Consider the following 22,992-nt stretch of genomic DNA (forward strand, 5'->3'; position numbering starts at 1 on the left):
GGATTTTTTTACTTTCTTGCTAGAGTCTTATCCAAGTAGAAAGATATGATTTTGGGTCCTGATCCTAAATTATATGTGTTTCATATGCAGAGTGGTTTTAGGACAAACTGAATATCTTCAGACCATATCTTCAACAGTCACAGAAGAGAAAAGTGCTATTCACATTTGTGTGTATATAACGTGTGTGTGTGTGTATGTGCGTATACTTTAAAAAATCTGATTTTCATTTTTATTCTTTATTGATAGCATTTTCCCCATGTATTTAGAAAAAAGTGCCAGTTTTTCTAATGAGGATTGTAGCCATGTTTGTTTAAATTATGGCAATGAATTATTCTAAATTTTAAGAGGTTTACATATTTTTATTCTAAAGAAGGAGGGAAATCATATTTTGGGTTGATATCTGTTTGGGAGGGTAAGCCTTTATTGCTTCATGTCAGTACTTTACTGTTACTTTAAACATCAAAGAACATCCTTTCTGAAGGTGGGAGAACACAAAGTATCCCATATTTATAATTTATGGGGCCTAGGACTGTGACCAAATGTAAACTTGAAGAGATTTAGTATAAAAATATCCTTAGCTTGAGGGCAACGTTTGAAAACTTTGTGGATTTTCTTTTTGATCCTGGCTAAGTCTACAATCATATTGCTTTGTTATTATTTCCTCTTAGCATTAAAGTACGATTGACATTGATAGATATCAGGGGAAGGCTGAGCTTCCTAAAGGGAAAAAAAAAGAGAAAGAAAAAGAAGAAGAGATGTGTTGTTGGCACAGAAATAGGGACGGTAGAAGAGTTCCTGGCTGCCTTTTATTCTTCTGCAGACAGTGAGCACAACGGGGCTCTCGCTGCCTGCTTTTGGCTTGCATGGATTTGCAATAAACAGCTCAGCTATGTATTTATTTTCAAGACTGATTCAATTCTTCAAAGACAACTGCTCCCAACTTGTGAATACTTGTTAGTTGCTGGAAAGTTGCAGAAGTGAAGATCAGCTCCTAGTTTCATGCCAACAAATTAATCCGACGATGTGGTGCTGTCTTTTCCACAGGTGTGTGTGCACTAGGACTGTCTGAACCTCCCTGTAACTAATAGTCCGTATATAATTTGGAAGGAGAAATCTTCAATGGAAGACCCCGAGGGAATAAATGGGAAGTCTGTAAGTAAACAACTTGTCAGTCCTGAGAAAAAAAAAGTTGCGGCTTTTAAACTGGCAATTATTTTTGTGGCAACCAAGTGAATGAAAGTCTTAGAGAGTGACATTCACTTTTAGTCATTGGAAGAGTCAGGGAATGATGAAATTAACTGAGAGATGGAGGCTTATGCTAAAGCTACAGAAAATTAAGTATAGGTTTAAAAATATTTGTCTTCAGTGATTCATATTACAAAATAATGGTTGTTGTTTCTCTAAGAAATATTTGGCCTGCTGTGTTTATGTTGTTAACATTTTTATCTGTTAGAGAGTTTTCATCCCATTTTTTGAAGTTGTTTCTCTTTGCCTCTGTGAATTATGCAAATCCTGCTTCTGGGAGAAGTGAGTGCAACTCCTAGCAGCAGTCTTAAGAACAGAGGCAAAAAAAATGTAGTAGGATTGTTGTTTGTTGCAAATGCCTGTTTGTAGAGTCATAATAATAAGAAATTTTGCAAACTATCGGTCGTGATTAAGAATGTTTCATGCAAGGTCAAATGATTAGTTGTGTATTTTGGATTTGTTAGCTTAATTAGTGACATTATTGGCACTCAGTGAAATTCAAAATGTTGCATATATGTTTTTATTTGTAATTGTTTAACAGAATCTGTGCAATTACTGAACTACAGAAATATTGAGATTACCTTATTTTTACCATTTGGAAAATAAGTCCAAAAGCTATTTAGTAAATTTAATTAGATTTGTTGCCTGCATTTTTTCTGATGTGTTTATTTTCTACATTTGACAGTACTCTATTCCCTCTCACTCTCCCTTTTGTATTTTATGTTTCTATATCCAGTTTCCCTGATGCTTCCATTTCATGCAGCAACAGGGTAGAAAAAACCGAGCGCCTTAATAATAAGCCTTTTGTGTTGCGTGTTTTTGTTGCACTTCATGTGTAGTGTAATTTTTGCTGTCTGAAGCAATATGGCTTTGGTTATTTTCCAATGTTCATTTGTTCCAGTCTTGTCTCTATGTGTATTTGGATATTTATCCATCGCTGCTGCCGCCATGTGTGGACAGGACCAGTTAACTCTCAGGGAAAGGGTGGCCATGGTTACCAGCAGCCACTAAACAGGGATGGCCCTGTTTGCAGTCGCAGTGCCAGAGCTTTCAGCACCACCCAAGCTCCTCGTTCTGTTTGGAGTCAGCCTTTCCTCCATGCATGAAAAGCCTTTCACTGATGCTGTCAGGGTTTTCTGTGGCTTACACTGTGATACTTCCCCTCTGTGTGCCTGGGGTAGCCTGGGCTTCGTGTGCTGTGGAGGGTTTTGGGCTGGGTAATTGTGTGCTGAGCTGTATGTAATGACAAATGTAACTGTCGCTTAGCATAACGGGAGTATTAAGGGAAATATTTGTTCATGCTTTGGCACCACCAGCACTCCTGTTGGGGTTATTCATTCCATTCCTTCTTTTCACCACTTAGTCCAGAGGGCCTGTAAAACACTTCATCTGCTCAGAGTTTCCCTTCACATTACCCAAGTGTGTGGTAGTTGTTGATGCTATCAGGATTATCAAAATCTAAACCAGTAACTGCTGAATAGACCCACTGCACTGACCAGCACTCAGGCTTCTGAAAATGAGGACTGAAGCACCCAAAGGTACATGACACAGGGTAGGGTGTGACTCTTCTGATTGCAGTGTCATTGAAGAGGTTTAAAATGGGGTTATTAAACCCTGGAATCAGACCCTTCAGTTAGGTCTCACATTTATAATTTGACAGTCTGCTGCATTTGCAACAGCCAGTTGACCAACAGAGATTTCCTAAAAGCAGTACTCAGGAGGCAAAAGAGTCTCAGTGAAAAGAATGATGATGGTATGAACATTTTGTTTATTTTGTTCTATGTGTGTGCATAGAAAGAAAGACAGAGTGAGGGATAGATTAGCACTCTGTAATTAGAAACCAGAACCCAAAATCTTGGATTTAAGATCCCAAACACATGTAGTGGCTTTGAAAACCTGGTGCTAGTCCATAGGAAAAGAAGAAATCTTCCCTACACATACCAGTTGAAAGGTAATTTAATTTTGCAACTAGACAATGCAAGCTATGTAGTGGAAGCAATTTCAGGTACATGTGCATAAGGGAGGAGCTTTATTTGACAACTGAGAAATGGAGCTGGATAATGTTTTAGGAAGACACAGCTAGATGGACAACAGAGAAAGTACCAGGAGAAGGAGAAGGTAAAGGGAAATGAAAGAAAAGTTATCAGACGACAGTATGAGAGCGTAGATGAGGAAGTACTTTGCCTTTGGCCATGATTTCTCTCTTGAGGAAGAGGATGATGTTGCACATGGGAATACAGCCTGTCAGTGTTGATGTATACAGAAGATACCGTAATAAGCCCAGTAACCTCACTTCTGCGCTTGTTACACCCACACAGCTGAGAGAGTATTTTAGCTATTTCCTAATCAAGAAATGGTTCTAATTGTACTGTCATGTGCTTGGCTCACATTCTGTAGGAAATGAATTTCAAACCAGCTTGCAAACCTGGACATTACATCTGCCCCTGCCTTTCCTCTACGACGTGCTTGAGAAAGAAGTACAGCACAAACCTGAGGCTGGCTGGACAGAGGATATCAGGATGTTATCCTGTCTGAAAATTTCACTGAACTTCTGTTGCTTTCTTTACGAGTCCAAAAAAGACTTCGAAGCCTGTTTGCTAATGATACATGCTCCTATCAAAGATGGTTTCACTCATGTTTTACCAAGCTAAAACAAATGGTTGGGTTTTTTTAATTTGTATTTTCTTCATCATCCTGAGGGGGTTTTTCTGCCTGCCAGTCATTTGCAACAAGTCCCACTGCTCAAATATACTTGAGAAATAAAAAAAATAACCTCGTTTTAATTATTTTAGAGAGGAAAATGTCATTTTGGGTGTTAGAGAAACTCTGATTGTAAGGAGACTGAGACTGAGTAACAGTACATCTTATACCAAATTGATTTCAAAATATTTATGCAAAATTATCATGGCTTATATTTGTGGAAGGCTAAGTCTACCAGTTCCAAACTTGGCATTGGTATGAATCTATTGCCCTAGAAACCCTGTAGAAGCCCTAAAAACGTGACAAACACTGATAAGAGTCAGCATGATAACCCAGGTGATTAGAGGTACCCTGATGATGACTTCTAAAAAACAACTCAAAAAGGGAAGTGTAGAGGTCAGCAGGTATTTTATTTCATTTGATTTGCCTGTGATTTTTTTTTTTTTTTAAATGTGTGGGGTTTATTTATTTGCAAAACTAAGCACAAGAAAATTTTCACAAGTAAATATTGGCATGTTTTCAGCAATTACTATACTCTCTGGGGATAATTTGGAGGGCTTTTCTTCCATAACTCTCTCTCTGGTAGCGATATTATGTTATTATACAGCATAAAATAATTTTCATTCCTACCCTGTCCAGGCTCATAATTGAAAATTCTCATAGCAAAATTTCACACCAAGAAGTATTTTCAGCTTTGAGTATTTTTGATGATGGAGTTTGCCCATCTGGAAAACAGAGCGAAGACTCTGAGGCCCTTGGCAGTCAAGGTAGCTCCAAATAGTGTGTACCCAATGAGCCAAAAAAGGAGGTGCTCTTGATCCACTCCAGCAGTTAATCTTCTCTGATTCCTCCTACAGCCCCCAAACCTCAGCTCTCAGTCAGCACTCTGGGCAGCCTGGCTGCATATTTCCAGTTTCTTTCTCCTCCCTGCTGCTCACTGGACACTTCTCTCCTGCGAGCCCCACGCCACGTACCGGAGAGCGGCACTTTGCACCAAAAATTCACCTCCTGCCTCCGCTAGCGGAAAGACACAGAGCAGTGAAACCAAGTAGTTGGTTTCAGCAAGAAAGGGGGAGGGAGAAAATAAAAACCCAAACCAAAAAACATCCAGCACCTGGCTGCAGCAAAATAATGAATTTTGCAGCAAACATGTGAGATTCTGTGGAATCTTGGAAAAATGCCAGACTCCACGACCACAGAAATGCTGAGTCCATGGGGCCCAGAGAGAGATGGCTGGGGCAGTTCACATCTCTCTGTCTTTGTTTCAAGCTCCTTGCAGTCTTACTGAGGCATCAGATTACACTCTCTTCACATTTTCAAGGTTATCTTCACTACCAGAAGGGCTAGAAAGTTCATTTTGTTTCAAGGCCAGCCAGGATCCGGCAGCACAACTCTCGAGCGGTTTCAGAGGCCACTGCCACGGTGGTGGCATGGCTGTGCCTGAGGGCATGGCTGGTGACCTCCAGATTTGAACAGCATCATCAATGACATGTTTGTCATGCTTACTCACATTACCTGTTTGTCACATTAGGGAACAAAGTCTGTGAGGAGGAAGGGTGAAAATATTTTACCTTTGGTTGAAAACCTACAGCACTGTCAATGTGAAAGCCATGCATGTGTTGCCTAGTTTTTCTCAAAGACTGGCACGGCACTGTTCTCCCCTCCGTGTTCCCCTCCTGTTCTGAAGAAAGGCGTGACACGCTTCCTTTTTGGAAAGCTCTGCAAGGCAATAACCAACAAACACCATGCAATTGCAATCTGTAACTGAGCCTATAAAATGTAATCGCCTGCGCCCTTCCCACTCCCCTTCCCCTCTCTATCTGCAATTGGTGGAATATTGGAAACATAAGCCACAAAACCCACTTATTACGCTCAGTAAGTGTCAAAAAGAATGAACAGCCGGAACTAGGTGATGTATTTAAATTCCCCAAATTGAAGTGAGCTGCTGCTTGGCCATCTAAAACAACTGCTCAATCAGTAACATTCTACCTATTGATAGAATTTTTTCTTTCAAAACATTTTAATGAAAATACTCCTGAAAATTGTAAGCTGTTTGTGGACGGTTTGAAAACATTATTCACTACAAGCTTTTCATTCATCTGGGTTTGCAGTAACACCGTGGAGAAATTCTTGTCACTTCAAATGTACTTTCCTAACTGGTGGCAGAAATCCTAGAGCGCCATAGGCAACAGTGCTTGTAGCACTGACAGAAGTGCTGCTACCCACAGCTTGTAGTGTTGGGCATATTCCTCAAGGTCACAAAGACCTTGCAGGGTTTTGTTGGAGTCCATCAACAGATACCACCACTTACCTTGGTTACAAATCCTTGTTTCCTCAGAGAGATGGAATTTTTTTCTTTGTCACTGTATGAGGCATTTTTAGATGACTTGTAAAAGTGGATGTATGAGAAATACACAATCCATCTGACTTTTCCCAGCCACTGTGTGCAACTGTTCAGCATGGAGTTTCTTCTTGAAAGTCTTGATGAAGTTGTAGCTTAGCCCTTAAAAGTAAAAAGCAAACTGCCAGTGAAGTTTATTTTCTTTTTTACTAGGTTTTCTGGACCATTGTTCCGCTCGAGGAGCCATGTTTGTTAGTTTTGGCTCTCTGACTTCTCTTCCTCAAGGATAAACTCTCCTTAGGCAGTTGTACAACTATGCACTGAAAGACTGCATAGCAGTTTATTCACAGCCCCAGCTCCAGCCGAATTCAACTGTGTGACTTCCTGGCTTAAGCAGGGGTGCATCCGCAATGTAAATACCTACTTGTTTCTGTGGAAAACCAGGAGGTTTTTTGTTTGTTCTTGTAAAAGATTCCTGCGGGAAGCTTAACTTTAAAGTTGGCATCCAGCCTTCTCTGGTGTGACTCGGATACTGATCTGATTTTGTGCTTTCATGGACATTTTTATATTTGAAAATTTTTAATTCAACATTAGCTTTGCTTACAAGCTGCAGAGCAGAATAAAATCACATTACAAACATAGTAGTATTAGATTTTATCACCATTTATTTCTTCTCGTCTGCCCAGGGATTTCTACATGTTCAGTAGAACTAATTTGCAGTCAGACACTGAGGTCTTCTAGAAGGCCAGCAGGCTCCACAAACTAATTTATCCAAATAACCAATCCCTCATAGGCCAACCATAGAAGGACACCAAAATGGCCTAAGCAGGCAAAGCCCCCTTTTGAAGTCTGGAATGTTTTGACTGACTTGAAACAGGCGGCAGGAATGAAGGGATAATTTTCAGTGACCCATGGGACTTTTTTGCCATTTTCAAATATTAGGTAAAACAAAGAGAAATTGCTTGTTCTAATTTAGAAAGACTTAGCAATCCGGAAGGTAACCAGACTCAGAATTGAGTACTAAGGTATAGAGCTGAAGTTTACTTAATGCACTGAAGGTTTGCATCTGGGTATATGGTATTTACACACCCACACGTACACAGGCTGCTTTACTTATACATGCCCATGCCTAAACTGTTTTTTGAATTTGACTTCTATAAAAAAACTTTAGTACAAGGTATATTAATGCAATATTAAGTGGACTACCTGGAATACTGTTTTTAAGTACAGATGGTTTGTCTTGAAACAATAATTTCTAATTAGAAGGATGTGTTTCTGTTGCTGCTTCAAAAGCTGGGATGCCGAGACTTCCATGCCATACCTATTTTCTTCCACCCCCTGTCCTGGTGCCATTTGAGTGAAAGTGGAAATTAATACAATTTTAAGTGGGTTTTCTAGTCTAAAGTACTCTTGCAGATACAATGGGGAAGTATTTTGATGTGTAAATAAACCCACAATTTTCTATGAATACTTCTAGGGAGAAAGAGAGAATGTGAATATTTAGAAATGAAACGAAAACTTTACAGATCAGGTATTTCCTGTTCAGCTACTTGAATGTGCATCTTAAAGACAACATGGAGCAATCACATGGATTTCTGCAGCTTTTTTAGAGACATGCTCTTGCAAATTTGGTCTCCAGTTTACTATGCATATATTTATGTGATAGGTTGAACCCTGTATTTAGCAGCACTAATGGCACAGACCAACTCCAGCACTCAGCTTCCTCCCCATGACATTGACTTGCAGGTGAGCTGGAGCTTCCCAGTGAAAGGAATGTTGTCTGTAAAAAGGATCACTAAGCCAGTAGCGAAGCTGCTCTACCTGTGCTGAATTGAACTATGTTTCCTTAAAACAGTATTTTGATGGGGATTTTGGTCACCAACTCACCCTTTTCCTTCTGACATCTTTGGTGGTTCTTGGCATGGGGCATTTCTGTGCAGCTCATATGTATCTTGATAACTGTATGGATAGCAATATCAGCAGATGGGAGGTTCAAGTTGGCACTTAAATATTTGTGGTACTGGGTTGGGCTGTGGCTGTCAGTGGTATTGTTCCTACATACAGAACAAGCTCCTACTTTTACCTTTTTTGTTTTATATGAGATATTGAAATATAAGTTCCTCCCAATTTCAAATTTTTCTGAAATATTCATTCTTACTGTTGTCCTATGGTAATAGAAAATACAATAGAATGACAAAGAAATCCTGTTTAAGTGCAGTTTTCATTCCTGTATATACTGATCTCAGATTAGTGGATTTCAGAAACATGATGTTTAAATTAATGTCATTTTGGTGTGAGTTTATATATGTGTGTCTGTGTGTGTCTGTGTGCATGGAATGTATTAGATTAAATTAAGTTATGTTTCAGCTTTTACTTGAGGAATATAATTTTGTTAGTAGTTAATAATGTTAATGCCATGATTTTCTCATATTATGTTTACATATATGGCTACAGTAAAATCAAATTATATTTGCTGGGGGTAAGATTAGTCAGTCAAGAAGCTGTTTACAACAGGAGAAATTAAAATTCAGACTTGGTAGGAAAGAGATTCTTCTCTATTTCTGTCTGCTTTGCTGTAGCTGTACTGTCTAGACTGTCCTGGAAGTCATAGACTCAGTGGCCTCCTGGTCCATGCACAGCACAGCAGCAGAGTCTGGCAGTGAATAGAAAGCTTCACAGGGATCAATCTCATCAATCACATATAATTTGTCATTTCAGCGTTTTTGGCATTCAATGCCTTGTATTCTGCCACCACCATTCACATGGGGTGGACTTCCCATTGTACTGACAATGCACTTCTACAACTGTGCAGTGCAGCAGATGGGAGAACATTTCTCCCCAACTCCTAAGGAGGTCAGCTCCTACCCCAAAGTACTGGCTTTGATTATCCTGATTATAATTTACAGAACTGTTAAGTGCTGGTGATGGTCATGAGTCAATGAATGAAATCGCTTGAAGATAAAAAATTAAAGGTTTTATCTCTTTTCTCATTCTGTTTTAAAAGAAGAAAGTAGGAGAGTAAGTAATTTCAGACACACTTTCATACTTTTCTTATGCTGTGGAGTAATTTTAAAATATAAGTGTTGCATTTGGGCAAAATGAATGGGAATTCGAGGAGTGGGAGCTTTTAGAGTAAGCAGTGCTTTGGTGCTCGTAGATTCAGGAGTTTGCTCCTGCTGAATCTGTGTTTAGTACTGTAGATATTTTTAGAAAGTGAGCATGATCTATTTTTTATTTTATTTTTATTCTTAAAAATTGGGCACTTTTTTCATGTTTGACCACCCTTTTAGGCCTGTAAATAATTTAAAAGATCTAAAAGTATTTCTGCATTCAGAATCAACTAGTTAAATGCTTATATGCCTGGCTTTCACCTTCAGTTATATGTACATGAAAAAAGAATCTAAATTTAGGGTTGCCCTGTTCCACTTCAATTTTTCTACTCTAGTTTGAACATTAGTTTTTTGGGGAACAAGCAAGGTGTACTTAGTGGTAGGCTGATGACTACCTCAGATCTTTGTCTTTTGCAATAATACTCTGAAGAGGGACAAGGTGCAAGATCTATGTTATGTATTTCTCTGCTTTTTGCAAGGCTGTGTAAAAGCTAAGTGGCACATCAAGCAGGTTTCCATAGTGCAGACACTGCATAAATCCTCTGCTCAGTCCCTGTAAGGGCTGTGTGCTGCCATTATGCTTTCTATAAACAGAAGACGAGTGCACTGCCAGATCCTTGCAGCGCTGGACATCAGCGCTTTCTGTTCTTAGCTTGCCTTGTTTATTGATGCTCAAAGACTGTCTTATTTGCCAGTATTGCATCCGCTTTTGATCATCAGGAGCAAAGAGTATCTTGCACTTCTTGGTAGCTTGGAATCTCCATCTTTGCAATTTCTTCTCTGTCTGCAATTTTTAAATAAAATAATTACCTCTGATGAGTGTAATTAATTTAACATTATTTTGGTCTGACTAGTGAGACTTAAAGACAAAAACTACTCAGAAGGAAACACTTTCAGGGCTGGACAGAAAAACGAGAGCCTCCTATGACAGCTTGAAGAACCACAGACTGAGACTAGCAGAGAAGAGCAGGAGGTAAGTGCCACCAGATTGGGACAGACATAACTTAGCCTGGTGCTCTGTGTCTAACAGAGACTGGTGTCACACAGTTAATGAGAGTAGGAGAAAGAGAGCAAATCCTGCTTTTGAGAGGATGGAAGATACATCCAAAACATTGTGTTTAATGCTGTCCTTCAAGAACTTGTTTTTTGATATGTGTGTGCTTTGATTCTCTCTAGTGGTAAGTTCCACAAGTTAATTACGCCTTTTCAGAGAAAGTGGTTTTGTTGTTTTATGATAGCTGCATAATAACCACAGCAAAAACATGGGGTTATTAAGTTTTTCTGACAGGAGAAGTAACGACTTGTCAATCTCTGTTCACTTCCTGCAGTCTCTTTCCTGATTTGGTAGAATTCTCTTGTTTTCATGACACAAAGGTGTCTCTTCCAAGCTGAAGAGCTTTGTTTTTTCCTGAGGCTGCTGCTGAGCTTTGTGTGAGAGATTCAAGATGTGAGCACTCTGCCTTTATGATGTTTTCTGTTTTACTCTGTGTTTCCTTCCTAATAATTTTAAGCACTGCATCCACCCTTTTGACTGCCATTGGCCACTGAATTCTGCATTGTTTTCAGAAAATTTTGGCAGCAACTGCAAGATCTCTTCCTTGGGAACAATAGATAATTTAGCACTTATCCTTGTCCATTCTCAGTTTGACTTGTCTTTTACTTTGCATTTATCAACACAGAATTTCACCAGCTCTTGTCACGTGTAGTCACCATGAAAGCAGTTCTCTGTAGGCAGATTTACTTTGAGCTGACCCGAGTAATTTAACAAATTTATAACCTTGCTGTTTGTCATCTTTTCCAGGGTATTTATGTTTAATAGACCAGGTCATTCTGGAATTCCACTAGTAATATTGTGAAAACTGCCCACTTACTTGGTTCCATCCTTTAAATAGTAATTCATGACAGACCTTTTATTTTACCTTATGACAAATTGTTTAAGAGCTTTTGACTTGTGAGAGCTTTTCAGAAATCTAAATATACCACATTAACCAAATCATCCTTATCCAAATAATCATTAACTCCTTACAGAAATGCAAGTAATCTTGAAGTTATGTCTTCTCTTTACAAAGGCATGCTTTCTCTTCGTCATTACATCGTATTCCCATGTGCCTAGCAATTCTCTTGTTTATTATAACAGCTGATTTGATCATGCTTCCATTGTTTTAGAGCTCTTGGGTGAACTCTTGAATCTGGCTGATTTGTGTCTCTTCACTTTGTTAATCTTTCCCAAAGCTTCTGCTGATACTTTTTTTTAGAGCTGTCAAGGTCTTCTTTTCTTGGATACTGAGCATCATGCAATTAATTAATTTTGCTATTTCTGCAATGGTCCTGTCTTGACTGAATTTTCCTTTGTTACCACAGTAAAATGTTGGCTTTTTGCATGTTTTTCATGAAGTGTTTATATTAATCTGAGACAATAACAAATGGTTCTTCATGGTTGGGGTATTTTTGGCCTAAGTTTTCCTGTGTTTGCATTTGAATCTACAGAATGTGAGCCCTGTTCCAGCTTCAGGTGTTTAACTGTAGTGTGTGGAACTCAGCTTGTGGAATGTCTCTGATGGACATTCAGGACCTTTCTCACTGAAGCTAATCAGCTTCAGAAAAGTCTTTGAAGCTGAAACTGTGTGAATTTGTGTTGAATTAGCTTAAATAGTTTTCACCAAAAAAAACCCTGAAACTGGGGGCACTGGCATCAGTTGCAAATGAGGAAGATGTGATTCCACCCCCTCCTCAGTCTGCTCTCTGGTGATGGCACTTTGGGATGTCTGCCCATGACAGACAGCTTGGGCTGGAGCAGAGAGGTGAATGAACACTTTGCCCTTACAATCAAGTGTTCTACCCAACACAAATAGCAACTTCTTCTAGACAAACAAGAGGAGTGGTGCTTTCCTGGAGGAGCAGTTTGAATTCTAGCTCTAATCAGACAGAAATATGGTTTTAAGCTCTCTTTTGCGTTTTTTGGCTTGTAAGACAGGGTTGTAGGAAACACCTACCTCAGCCAGCTACCCCCCTTTCTGCGGTCATCCTATCTTTTTGTTAAAAGCTCTGTCTCCAAAACTTTCTCCTCCCCTTGCTAGTAAAGTTTCTGGATAGTTCTGATATATGGTCTGACTCAAAAGGGTTAGACAGATAGGTTTGAGGGGAGTGGGAGCATAACCTTCCAGGAAAACTTGCATATGGGAGTGTTTTTGAAACCTGCATCTCACTGACCAAGAAAAGATACTGCTGGGAAACATGCAAATTTTTATGTAATATTATTTTAAGGTGAATCAGTAGCTTTGAGAGTTTCAAAAAATATATGTGCTTTATATCTGGAGGAAGATCAAAGACCCATTCTGGCAGGTGGCACAAACAGAGGAAAGAGAAAAGTAAGCTGTTGCTTAAAGAAATTGCATGGTTAGTTTAGAGCAATATATGATGGAAGAGTAAATTTTAGAGTTTTAAGCCCATCTGTTCTAAAAGAAAATTCTGAGAGTTTAATTACTTCATTTATTTTTTAAAATATTATATTTTCTTAAATGAAAAATGAATTTATTCAGTGCTCTTAATAAGTAATTCAGTGACTATTTTGTCTTGTCTTTTGGTTGAACAGATGCACTACTTGAAGATTAACTCTTATACAAGGCTTTTTTCCTGTTGTTAAAGATCAGTAAGCAGTCAGATCTATTGATACTCAGGTCTCAGGTAGTTTAGCACCCCTGGCTTCAGTGGACACTTGCAGCCAGTGCCTGCTGCAATGTTGCTGGATGAATCTTAGAGCTTGGGACCAAAAAGACAGTCAGTATCATCCCTCCTATGCACTGTGGCTAAATCCTGAACAAGTCAGCAAAATGTGTGGTCCTGCTCTTACCTTGTGCTCTTTTCTTTCTCCGCTTTATTCCTCCTCTTTCCCATCTCTATTGCCTTCTGTTCATGAAAAGTGTGTCCTAATTAACATGCATGATTCCTCTAGCATGTGAGTTGTGAATCCTCAATGGACAAAAGTGGTAAAACCTATGCCTTAGACTGTGTGGTATTAACATAGTTTGGTAGATCTGAGAACAGCTGATAAGATCATGAGCCCAGCTTGGTCAACATATTACAATTAAAGGTGTGCAGGTGACAGAGGCTGTTTCTATTTTAATTATACCTCCTTCTATTCTTGGGTTTTTTTGTTTCTTTTTTTTCTTCGATTACAAAAGATCGGGCACCAGCAATATAGCAGCTCAAATCCCTTTTATGTCTCTTCCCAGGCTTCTTCCAGGAAAGAGTTAATCCAGTGACCATTGGATTATAATGGCATGACAAAGATTTTATCCCCATGAAATGTTTTGACATATAAGTGGGAAGAGAGCAAGAAGTGTTAGCAGAAAGAAAGCAAGCTAGTTGTAACACCTTAAAATCCTGAAAGCATTTATTACTTTTCCTTATTAGACAGTCTGTGTGTGGATCATTACGATGGTGGGGTGTGATGATTCCTCTGTCCTTGAAATGCCAAGATGTTTTGACTGCTTGCCCATTGTGTAATGGGAAGGGTCATGCTGACATCTGTGAATCTCTGGGCCTTTTAGAGCACCTCTTGTGTGTTTGAGCTGTTACCTGCATGTTATGGCATTGAGTGTGTTGTGCAGGATGAGGTTGTGGTGAGCAAAGGTGAGGAGGAAGGCAGCACCTGCACTCTGTAGTGCAATCCAGGAGTGGGTAATAAAATGCCACGGAAGATAACTGTGAATGGGAAGTCAGGCAAGGAAGTTTTGGAAAAAAAGAAGGATAATTCATTTACTCTACTTACCTGCCTTTCCCAGCCTTTGACTTCATGTTTTACTGGCACAGAACAGTCCTTTATTTCAGTTGACGAAGGAGCATAGCAGCACATACCTAAAAAATTATTTGTGCCTCTGAGCTCTCCAGTCTTTTATAACCTGCCATGAAAATAAAAACGGATATTAAATATTTTTCCAGCATGACTTTGAGAGTTATCAATTATGTACTTCTGCTGAAGAACATTTTGACTGTTTGCTTACTTCACACTAATGCCAGATTTACACTGATGCTGTTTAGGTCATCCTGACTCCTTTCCTTAAGCACTGGTACACCTTTGGCTTTGCTCCCATTGACTGTCAGCTTGTGCTAATAATAAACTGTGGATCTCAGCTGTTTTTACCAAAAAGCCAGTGCTCTTTTGGGGACTTTATTTTTTTCCCCTGCACTCATCTTATTCAACCACTGATGTTTTGTGCCGCTCTAGTTTCTCATTGTCAGTAGCTAAGTAGGAAAACATTATTCTCTGCAAGTGTTCACAGGGCGTTCAGCATTACAGACAGCTGCTAGAAATAGAAGTCCTCCTTGGTTTTGCTGAGCAGTTGTGGATAGTTTGTGTCAAACGAACTCAGTGGGAGATTTTATGTTGTTGTTGCTGCTGTTACTTAGAGAGGATTGCAAACTCTTGCCACATTTTTTATTGCACATGGCATTTACTGTCGTGGGGTTCTTGTCTTAGTATTTTTTTCTTTTTACAGGATTTCTTGGCAAATGTTTCATGCTTAAGTATCTTTAACACCAAATCCTTGTGAGATACTAGTTTAGAGGGCATTATTATTCTGTCTGTAAGCCTTGCACCCTGCTGAGAAATTGAGTTACGTTTATAAGTCAAAGAGGATTGTCAGAAACAAGTGGTGCTGACAAACCCAATGTGTTTTGTGCTTTAACATTTGTTTTCTGTGAGCAATTTGTAGGTATAAAAGTAACATTTGAGTAAATTAGGGGATAGGAAGTGTTACACAGGACCTGTGTAAGTCTGCCAAGAAAAATAAACATGCCTGTGATGAAGTGTGTGACAGTGGTGTTAGCAGAGCTGTAGAGGCTCTTGGAGGGATGCTAAACAAGCATCATTGGGATCATAAACAAGCTGACCATGTGGAGTTCAGGAGCTGGGCTTCTGAAACAGACATTCTCTTAATCAACCACAACCTTTCATTTTACTGCTCAGAAAGGAGTTTTAAAACCTTGTTATTTTTATCAGTTCTGAATCTGTCAGAATTGGAGGACTAGATTAACTGTGACATCTGATGTGTTTAATCCAAGATCTTTTTAGCCCAAACTGTCACTAGAGGTTTCATGATTGCTCTGGTGACACTTTCTAAACATCTAAGACTTCAGAAAGGAGGAAATAAAATTTCTCTGCTTTGAGATCTCCTTGTTTAATTGGATGTAATGTTCTGGTAGTGAGGAGAGTTTTGTCATTAAGACACCGATCTGACTTTGGGAAATGAATCCTGTCCATGGCTGTCCTGCAAACTGCTTGTATGACTGTGATGCTGTGTAGTTTGTCTCTGCCTATTCTTTTTTTGCAAAATAGGACAGTAATGTTTTCCTTCTCATCATAATAGTCCAAATAATTTGAGCTAGTTGTGGTAAGCTTCTGTTAAGTATAGAGGTTGCACTAAGAACTGTCTTATAGTACTGAGCATTCAATTTATGCTTTTGAAAGTAAAGTGAGAGTGCCAGGCAAGAAAAACGAACTACTCTTAGCTTTTGCTTTCAGTAATCAAAAGGATGAAGCTCAAAATATTCCTATGAAGATCTCTGTGTAAGTGCTCACAGCAAATATGTTCCAATAGGCAAATACAAAACACACAGAGACTGACCCATGTGTTTTTAAAGTGATAAAGATCTGAAGTCTAGATTTGAACACTGTATTTATTATCTGTCCCCATGGAGGGGATGGGAATTATGTGTGCAGAGCTAAAGCTGTGAATTTGATCCAGAACTTTCTTCTGTATTCTGTAAATGTAGTAATTTCTCTTAAGGCTTATTATTCCATATGACTTCCGCTCTGTGAGTGCACACAGTTTTTATCATGCTTATTATACAGTTTATGAAAAAGGGTATGCTTTGGAGCTTTTTAAATTCTAGAGCAATTGTTTTCTATAGCAGACATTGACCCTTTAAAATGCCAAGCATTTAATTTAAGTGACACTATTCAATACTTTCACATTGCTTTGTTCTCATCCGGTCAGAGTACAGTGTGGGAATATTTTGCAATAACCCAAGTTATGGAATATATTTAGTATTTGTTTAGTATATTGAGTAGTTTAATGCAAAGCAGTACTGAGAGGCAAATGAAGAAAATGCCAGGATGAATACAGCAAATTTTAAATTTGTTCTTTAGCTGTTTTTAAGTTAGGACAAAGTTAGTAGTCTTACTTTTAGTCATCTGCTGTTGCTACTGTGTACAAATGATACTACATGAACAGAGGGCTACACGATGCAATTTTAACAGTAGCAAGAATCTATTATTTTGTAACTTGACTTTTTTTGACCAATGCAAATTTTAGAATCACTATTTTTAAATTATAATTATAAAGGTAGTTGCCACATGTATTTCTCCTATTTAATTTATATTTAACTGTGGTTGCTCTATTAATCTTTGTTTCAAACGTTAAATGCCTTCCTCGTGGCAGCTGTCCATTCACTAGTACCATGACTACTGGCATGTTAAGTTCAAAGTGGAATGTCTTGGAGAATGCAGATAATATATTTAGTTCCTGTCACCAGACAGCACAAGGCACCAGTGCGTCTCGTTCTCAGAAGAGAAAGCCAGATACTTTCTCTGCAATATTCCCCTTCAGTTAATATCATCTGGGTTTTTTTTTTTAGCAGAAGTGGTAATCAAGTCTATCAGTGTGATTTTTTTTCTCTAATCTTTGTTGTTATGAATATCTAGAAGAAAGTTTTAAACAAAATAGTTTTAAAACCAGTGACAGAGAAAATATGTAGGAGATTATATGGGTTTTTTTCCCCCCAGTGCTTAAATATATTTGTGACCAAAAATAAGCTGGAGCTGGAGTGGATGCGGGAGAACTGTGGGTCTGAATGATCAGCCATTTTAAAACAAATTATAGAAGCTTATAGAAAAGAAAACTTTCCCAAGAGCATATTGAAAGGCCTAATCCATATTTCTAGAAAATTGCAGCTGTCAGGCCTTCTTTTATTACCCTAGCAAAATGCTGTGTTAGGTGCTACGAAGAAGTTTGGCCATGCATTTAGAAAATTAATAGCTTCCTTACGTCAGATGTGTTAAATAGAAACATGTCTGGTTGCACAGCCAATTGTCATATTTTGATGTTCCTACTGAAAGTTATTTTTTTCACTGTATAATTCATGTTTGATAATTAAGCTGTGAGGAAAGACTCATCTTCATGCACATAAAAAACATTTATAGGATGAGACCAACGATTGCTATGCCAGTCTTGCTTCATATAGTGTCAGGTGCTCCTGAGAGTGTGCCAGTCAATCACAGGGAATTCCAGTGTGGAACAACAAAGAATTGCAAATTTGCCACAAGGAAAAAATTGGTATTGACAAATTCATATGTATCCCAAATAAACTGTGTTCAGTTTGTCCAAAGAACAAATCAACAGCCAGTACAAGTATCTTACACTGATGCTCCGAGTTTCAGTAAGTTTCACTTTGTTCTAACAAGCTTTCCATCTTCCCAGTGCTTTCATCTAGCCATAGATTACTACTTGCATTAACAGCTTAAGCCTCAGGTTTTAGGAGTTTTATGGTTTCTTCAGACCATGTTATTATTAGCATATTGAAAACTGCACTACTCTTATGGTGATTGTTTTTCTTTTTGTGTGTAATTTCCCATGCTGAACCTGATGTTTATTGTCTCTTACCTTGTCATTGCACACCTTCAAGAAGAATCAGGTTTCATCTCCTTATCTTCCTACGAGGAAAAATAAAAAGCAGTAAGATTTCCTAACAACCCTCTCTCCTTCAGGCTGATCAAAATCAGTTCTCTCAGCCTATTCTCATATGGAATGTTCCCCCTGATTTTGATAGACTCTTGTCAGGCCTTTTCCAGTGTCTTATACTGGGAAGGCTAACACTAGGCACAGTAATTCAGATGCAGTCTTTTAAGTGTCAAATAGAAGGGGAGAAAAATGTCCTATGATTTGCTGCTTGCACTTTTGCTAATACAGCCCCACATTCTTTAGCTTTCTTCACTTCTCATAGCTCATGTTCAAATGTTCTCATCTTTTCTGCGAATCTGCACCCAGAAAGCTCCTGCCCTGTTTCATGGGGGTGTTCTGTCCTGACACAGGACTGGGCATTTCCTTTTGTTGAACTCCATGAATTTCCTACAGACCCATATCTCCAGCTTCTGATGAACTGCAGCTCTGCCCTACCATTCTGGGAGGGCAGGGCTGCAAACTTGTAAACTTCACAGTCTAAAAACTTAATGAGAACACACACCACCCCTCTCCCTGCTTGTTTGCAAAGATACCAAACATTATGGGCTGTATTATCAATGCCTGATAAGATGACACTGGCATCTATCTACCTGTCAGGTGGCCTTTACACAGCTGATCACAAACCTTCAAGCCCAAATGTTTAGCCAATTCTCCATCAGGTTTATCTTCTACATATTTGTCTGAATGGGTACTGTGAGAGGCTTGCAGACTTTTTTACACAGAGCCAGTTGTTTCATGCTGCAAGCACTGAAGTCAGTTAAGTGCAATTCGTCCTTGTTAAATCCATGCTGGCTTTTCATTTCTATCTTCTTGTCTGTCCTGTGCCTAAAAATGGTTTCTGAAAGGATTTGTTCCATAATCTTCCTGGAGACTAAGGTTAGGTTGACTGGCCTGTATTTTCCCAGAGTCTTCTTGTTCTTCTTGATGATAATTTTGCATTATTTTTTATAGTCTTACAGAGTTTCCTCCAATCCTTGTGACCTCTCAGATATGACACAATCATCACAACCTCACCAGTGATGCTGCTTTTCTACCTTTATCCTTACACAGTCATGCTGTGTCTCTCATACTCCTCGTGAGTAACCTGACCTTGCCTCCACCCTCTATGCTCTCCATTTTTGTGTTTAAGCTGAATCAAGAGTGTCTTTTTCATCCATGCTGGCCTTCTGCCTTTCCTGCTCAGATTCTGACATGTTGGAAAGGACAGTGTTTTGGGGAGGTTGTTGTTGGGGGTGAACCATCTTTTCTGGGCCCATGGGGTCCTGCCAGCAGGTCCCACCTGCTCTTCTGAATGGTCAGATGAGGGAGTGGGACTGTGCTGTGTTCCTGATCTCGTCCATCACTGTGCAGTACCCAATGCTTAGTCAGCCAAATCAGGAGGCTCCCTACAGCAGTCTCCTCCCTGCCCTGCTGATGGATTTGAGACATACTCCTTTCTCCCAAGATGAGAACAATTTTTCAATTTGTTGTCACTCTTATCCCTAAGCTTTAAAGGAAATAGCTTTAAATAAGCAGGCATTTGCCTAGAAATTGGCAATAATTAACAGTGGCTTCCCACTTAAGCAAAAAAGAAATCAAACAGTAAAACATGAGTGCAGATTGTGGATGTAAACCATGGCCGGTTAGGTTAGGAAATTGATCTAAGCGTGCTCTTTTCTCTTTTTTCTTCCCCTATACAGAAGAATGCAAAGTAATTATTGTATTTTGAATGACTATTGTTCCTGTGTAATGCTTATGGCATCAACACACCCTTGACTTCTGAAAGCCTGATAGAATTTTATCAATTCCTGGGGGAAGTTCTTGCTTTTGAATGACCAGCAATTTTCTGTCAGTTTATCTAATTGATAATGTTTATGCCTGTACAGTGTACATAACAGAAAACTGCTTTTGTGGCAACTTCTAAAAGCTGAAACTAGGCTACAAAATTTGATAACCGCAAAAAGTATTTAATGTAGCTAAATGCCAGGGCCCAAATATTTTCCCATTATGTAATGCACAAAACAAGTTCAATACCCACAACATTAAAACAATGCTTTTCCCTACTTCCTGGGATGCCTGCAGTTCCCTGCCTTTTGTCTTGAGGATTTTTATAAGTACTCCATTTGTTTCCCTAGTCTGCAGGGAAGAACAGTAACCACTAAATTAGTAAATTTACTAATACAGTGACAAAAAGCTGTAACTCTTTGGTAACTGTCAGTGGACTTCTCTTTGCTCACATTGCAAGGTAAGTTATGATGAGGAGTACAATACTGAGTTGATGATTGAGACATGAAGCTGTATGTTGTAAAGACTGAGTTATGTGGATACAGGTGATAAAATGTTTGCAGTTTCTCTGCCTTTTCCACCTTATCCAGTTTATGATACTGAATGCTAAAGGCAACATGGTTAATTCTGAAATTGTTAAGGAGATACTTCAAGCACAATTACTGAAAGCTGGTTTAAATTCTATAGTCCCTTCTGACCTCCAGTCAGGTTTCTGTCAGCTAAACTGCTGCCCTGTTGGCCTTAAGCCTGGGGATATCCTTAACACAAAATGCTATTTGTGTTAAATTATAAAATCTTAGTTTTATGAAGCAGCTTGCATTATGTAGGGCTTAAACTCCATCTCAGATACTTCCCTTAAGGTCTTACATTTGCTGAAGCTGGATGTAAGGTTTCAAAATATCTTTGTTTTCTAAAATATGCAAAAATAAAAATGGTAATAGTAGTAATAGGCCTGAAGTTTCATCTCTTCTTAAGGGGTAAGAATTAGACTTTCTCAGTTGTTTCTGGAATAGTTGTGGTAGCTGAAACTCCATCAAGCAACTCGAAGACCTTAATAAATGAGCAGGTTTAAAAAGACTACGTAAGTTACAAAAGGGTGTTACTGATGGCTTTTTTGAAATATTATTATGCCAAAAACCTTTTTGCATCCCTTACAGTTGAGTTTCTCATTTATAAGATTTATACAGGTATTCCTGAAGGGAAAAATGAGGTGTGTAGTTGAATATTAATGCAGTTGTTTTCAGCTATGGTGAAGCTGCAGTTCAGCAGTATCCTTGATGAAGTATTTGATTTTTAAATTTTTGTTCCAGTGACTTGCCTTTTTCTGTAAAACACACATAAATAAAACATGTATTTTGGTACATGCATATATAATTATGTTATATAAATACATATGTATGTTATATATTTTAGGTAAACTGGAAAGATGTTTAGAAAACTTCTCAGTAGTACTGTAAGTATAACTATCATCAGTAGAGAATGGATCTTGAGACCATTTGCATAAAATAAAAATTATCTATTAAAGAAAATTTTGTTTTAAAAATCAAATTTTTCAAATACTTATCCCTAATCACTTGCTTTAATTCCTTCTGAGTTATCTTTTCATCTCAGCAGAAACAAAGTGTTACAATCACAAAACCCCTCAAAGTTAGTACATTGCATCTCCCAGAAGGAGACTTATAAAAGGAACTTTTACACTTAACTTTTCTGGGTATCTGATTGAAAAAACTTACTGAAGAAACTCTGCTAGTGCCAAGACTCATTTTTAAGGTAGTTGACATTTCTGAACGCCAGCCAAGGTGAAGATTAGGCAGATCATTTGTCACCCTGCTTGATTTTGCTTGATTTTTGATTGTGAGCTTTCAGGTTTTACAGGGAAGATCTTCATTATCAACCAAGCGTAAGTGAAAAATTTCAGTGTTGCTGTAGATAGTCCTATGAACAAACAGTGCTTTGTAGACCTTGTTTTTCTATTAACTATTATTATTAGTTTGTCATAATAATACAAACTCCATACACTGAACATGTTCAGTGTGGTGTCTAGGGTTCTAATCAGACTGTGTATTCCTAGGTGAATTAAGGAATACGTAATTATTTTTAATGACTGGAACCTAATGCAAATATCATGAGAAAAACTATGATCTTGTTGAAATCAGCAAGAGGATTACCATTGATTTCAGAGGGATGAGCCTCCCAATTTTACTTGCGAGTGTCATTTTTACTTACTTTAGATAATTCCATGACCCAAATTCTTTTTTTATATATATGGCAGTTTCCACCAGTTGATAATTACTTTGTAGTTGATTGGTCTATTAGTCTGTTGTGCATTTGAAAGATTATTATTTTAAATTCTATCAGATTAGGAGTAGACCTTTGGTGAAATTTATGAAGCTCAGTTTTCAGTAGCTGTCTCCTGCGTGGATTTCCTACTATCTAAAATCTGACTGAGGTTATGAGGCAGACTTTCCATTTATGGGGAAGGATCTCTCTTCCACTTAGGTGTTTTTGTCCCCTAGCACTGTGGAAGCTGCCCTCTGTCTATCAGTTTTGAATGTTACCAAGCAAAGAATGACAAACACATGGCCTGCATGACAGTAAAATACCTGGTGTTTTTCCTTTTTATGTGAGGTTAGATTTTTGTTTGCTGTGGAATTGAAAAAAAAAAATCAGAATGAGAAAACATGGTAAGTTTTAACATATAACCCTTAATGTAATAACCTTTCTCTCATGTAAGTATAAAATATAAATGATAGGTATGTCAAAGTAAATCTTTAAGCATCATCCTGTGTTGAAAATACACCTCTGAGAAAAAGAAAGTAAATTTCAAGCAGCATTCCATGGGATCTTTTTAAAGTTCAGATCACATATGTTAGAAAAAATCTTCGGATCTTTTACACAGTCTGGTTATGAAATCAATAACTTGGAAAACACATCTTGGGAAAGCAATTGCAAGTTATTTAAGAACCCAGAAGAAGTAAGATGGGGAGAGTGGAGAAGGAAGGTGTAATCTCCACTGTGTGACTTCTGTGTCCTACATGTTTTGCTGGGAACTGACATAGTACTTCTGTGTGTACCACAGCAGCCCCTGAAT

At 38.4% G+C, this 22,992-nt stretch overlaps 1 protein-coding gene across 8 annotated transcripts in view; it reads left to right on the plus strand.

Annotated features, from left to right (window-relative positions):
* EYA1 (EYA transcriptional coactivator and phosphatase 1) overlaps positions 1-22,992 on the plus strand; it is a 157,112-nt gene that overhangs the window by 11,031 nt on the left and 123,089 nt on the right. For all 8 annotated transcript variants that reach the window (XM_014257268.2, XM_014257285.2, XM_014257273.2 and 5 more), the window contains exon 2: positions 1,045-1,152. In XM_014257268.2, coding sequence (XP_014112743.1) covers positions 1,120-1,152 — 33 coding nt within the window. In that variant the 5' untranslated portion in view covers positions 1,045-1,119. The remainder of the gene's footprint in view (positions 1-1,044; positions 1,153-22,992) is intronic.

This window comes from Pseudopodoces humilis, chromosome 1 (genome assembly GCF_049639895.1).
Source record: "Pseudopodoces humilis isolate 2021_Gansu_Grassland_sample_001 chromosome 1, ASM4963989v1, whole genome shotgun sequence".
Lineage (NCBI taxonomy): Eukaryota > Metazoa > Chordata > Aves > Passeriformes > Paridae > Pseudopodoces > Pseudopodoces humilis.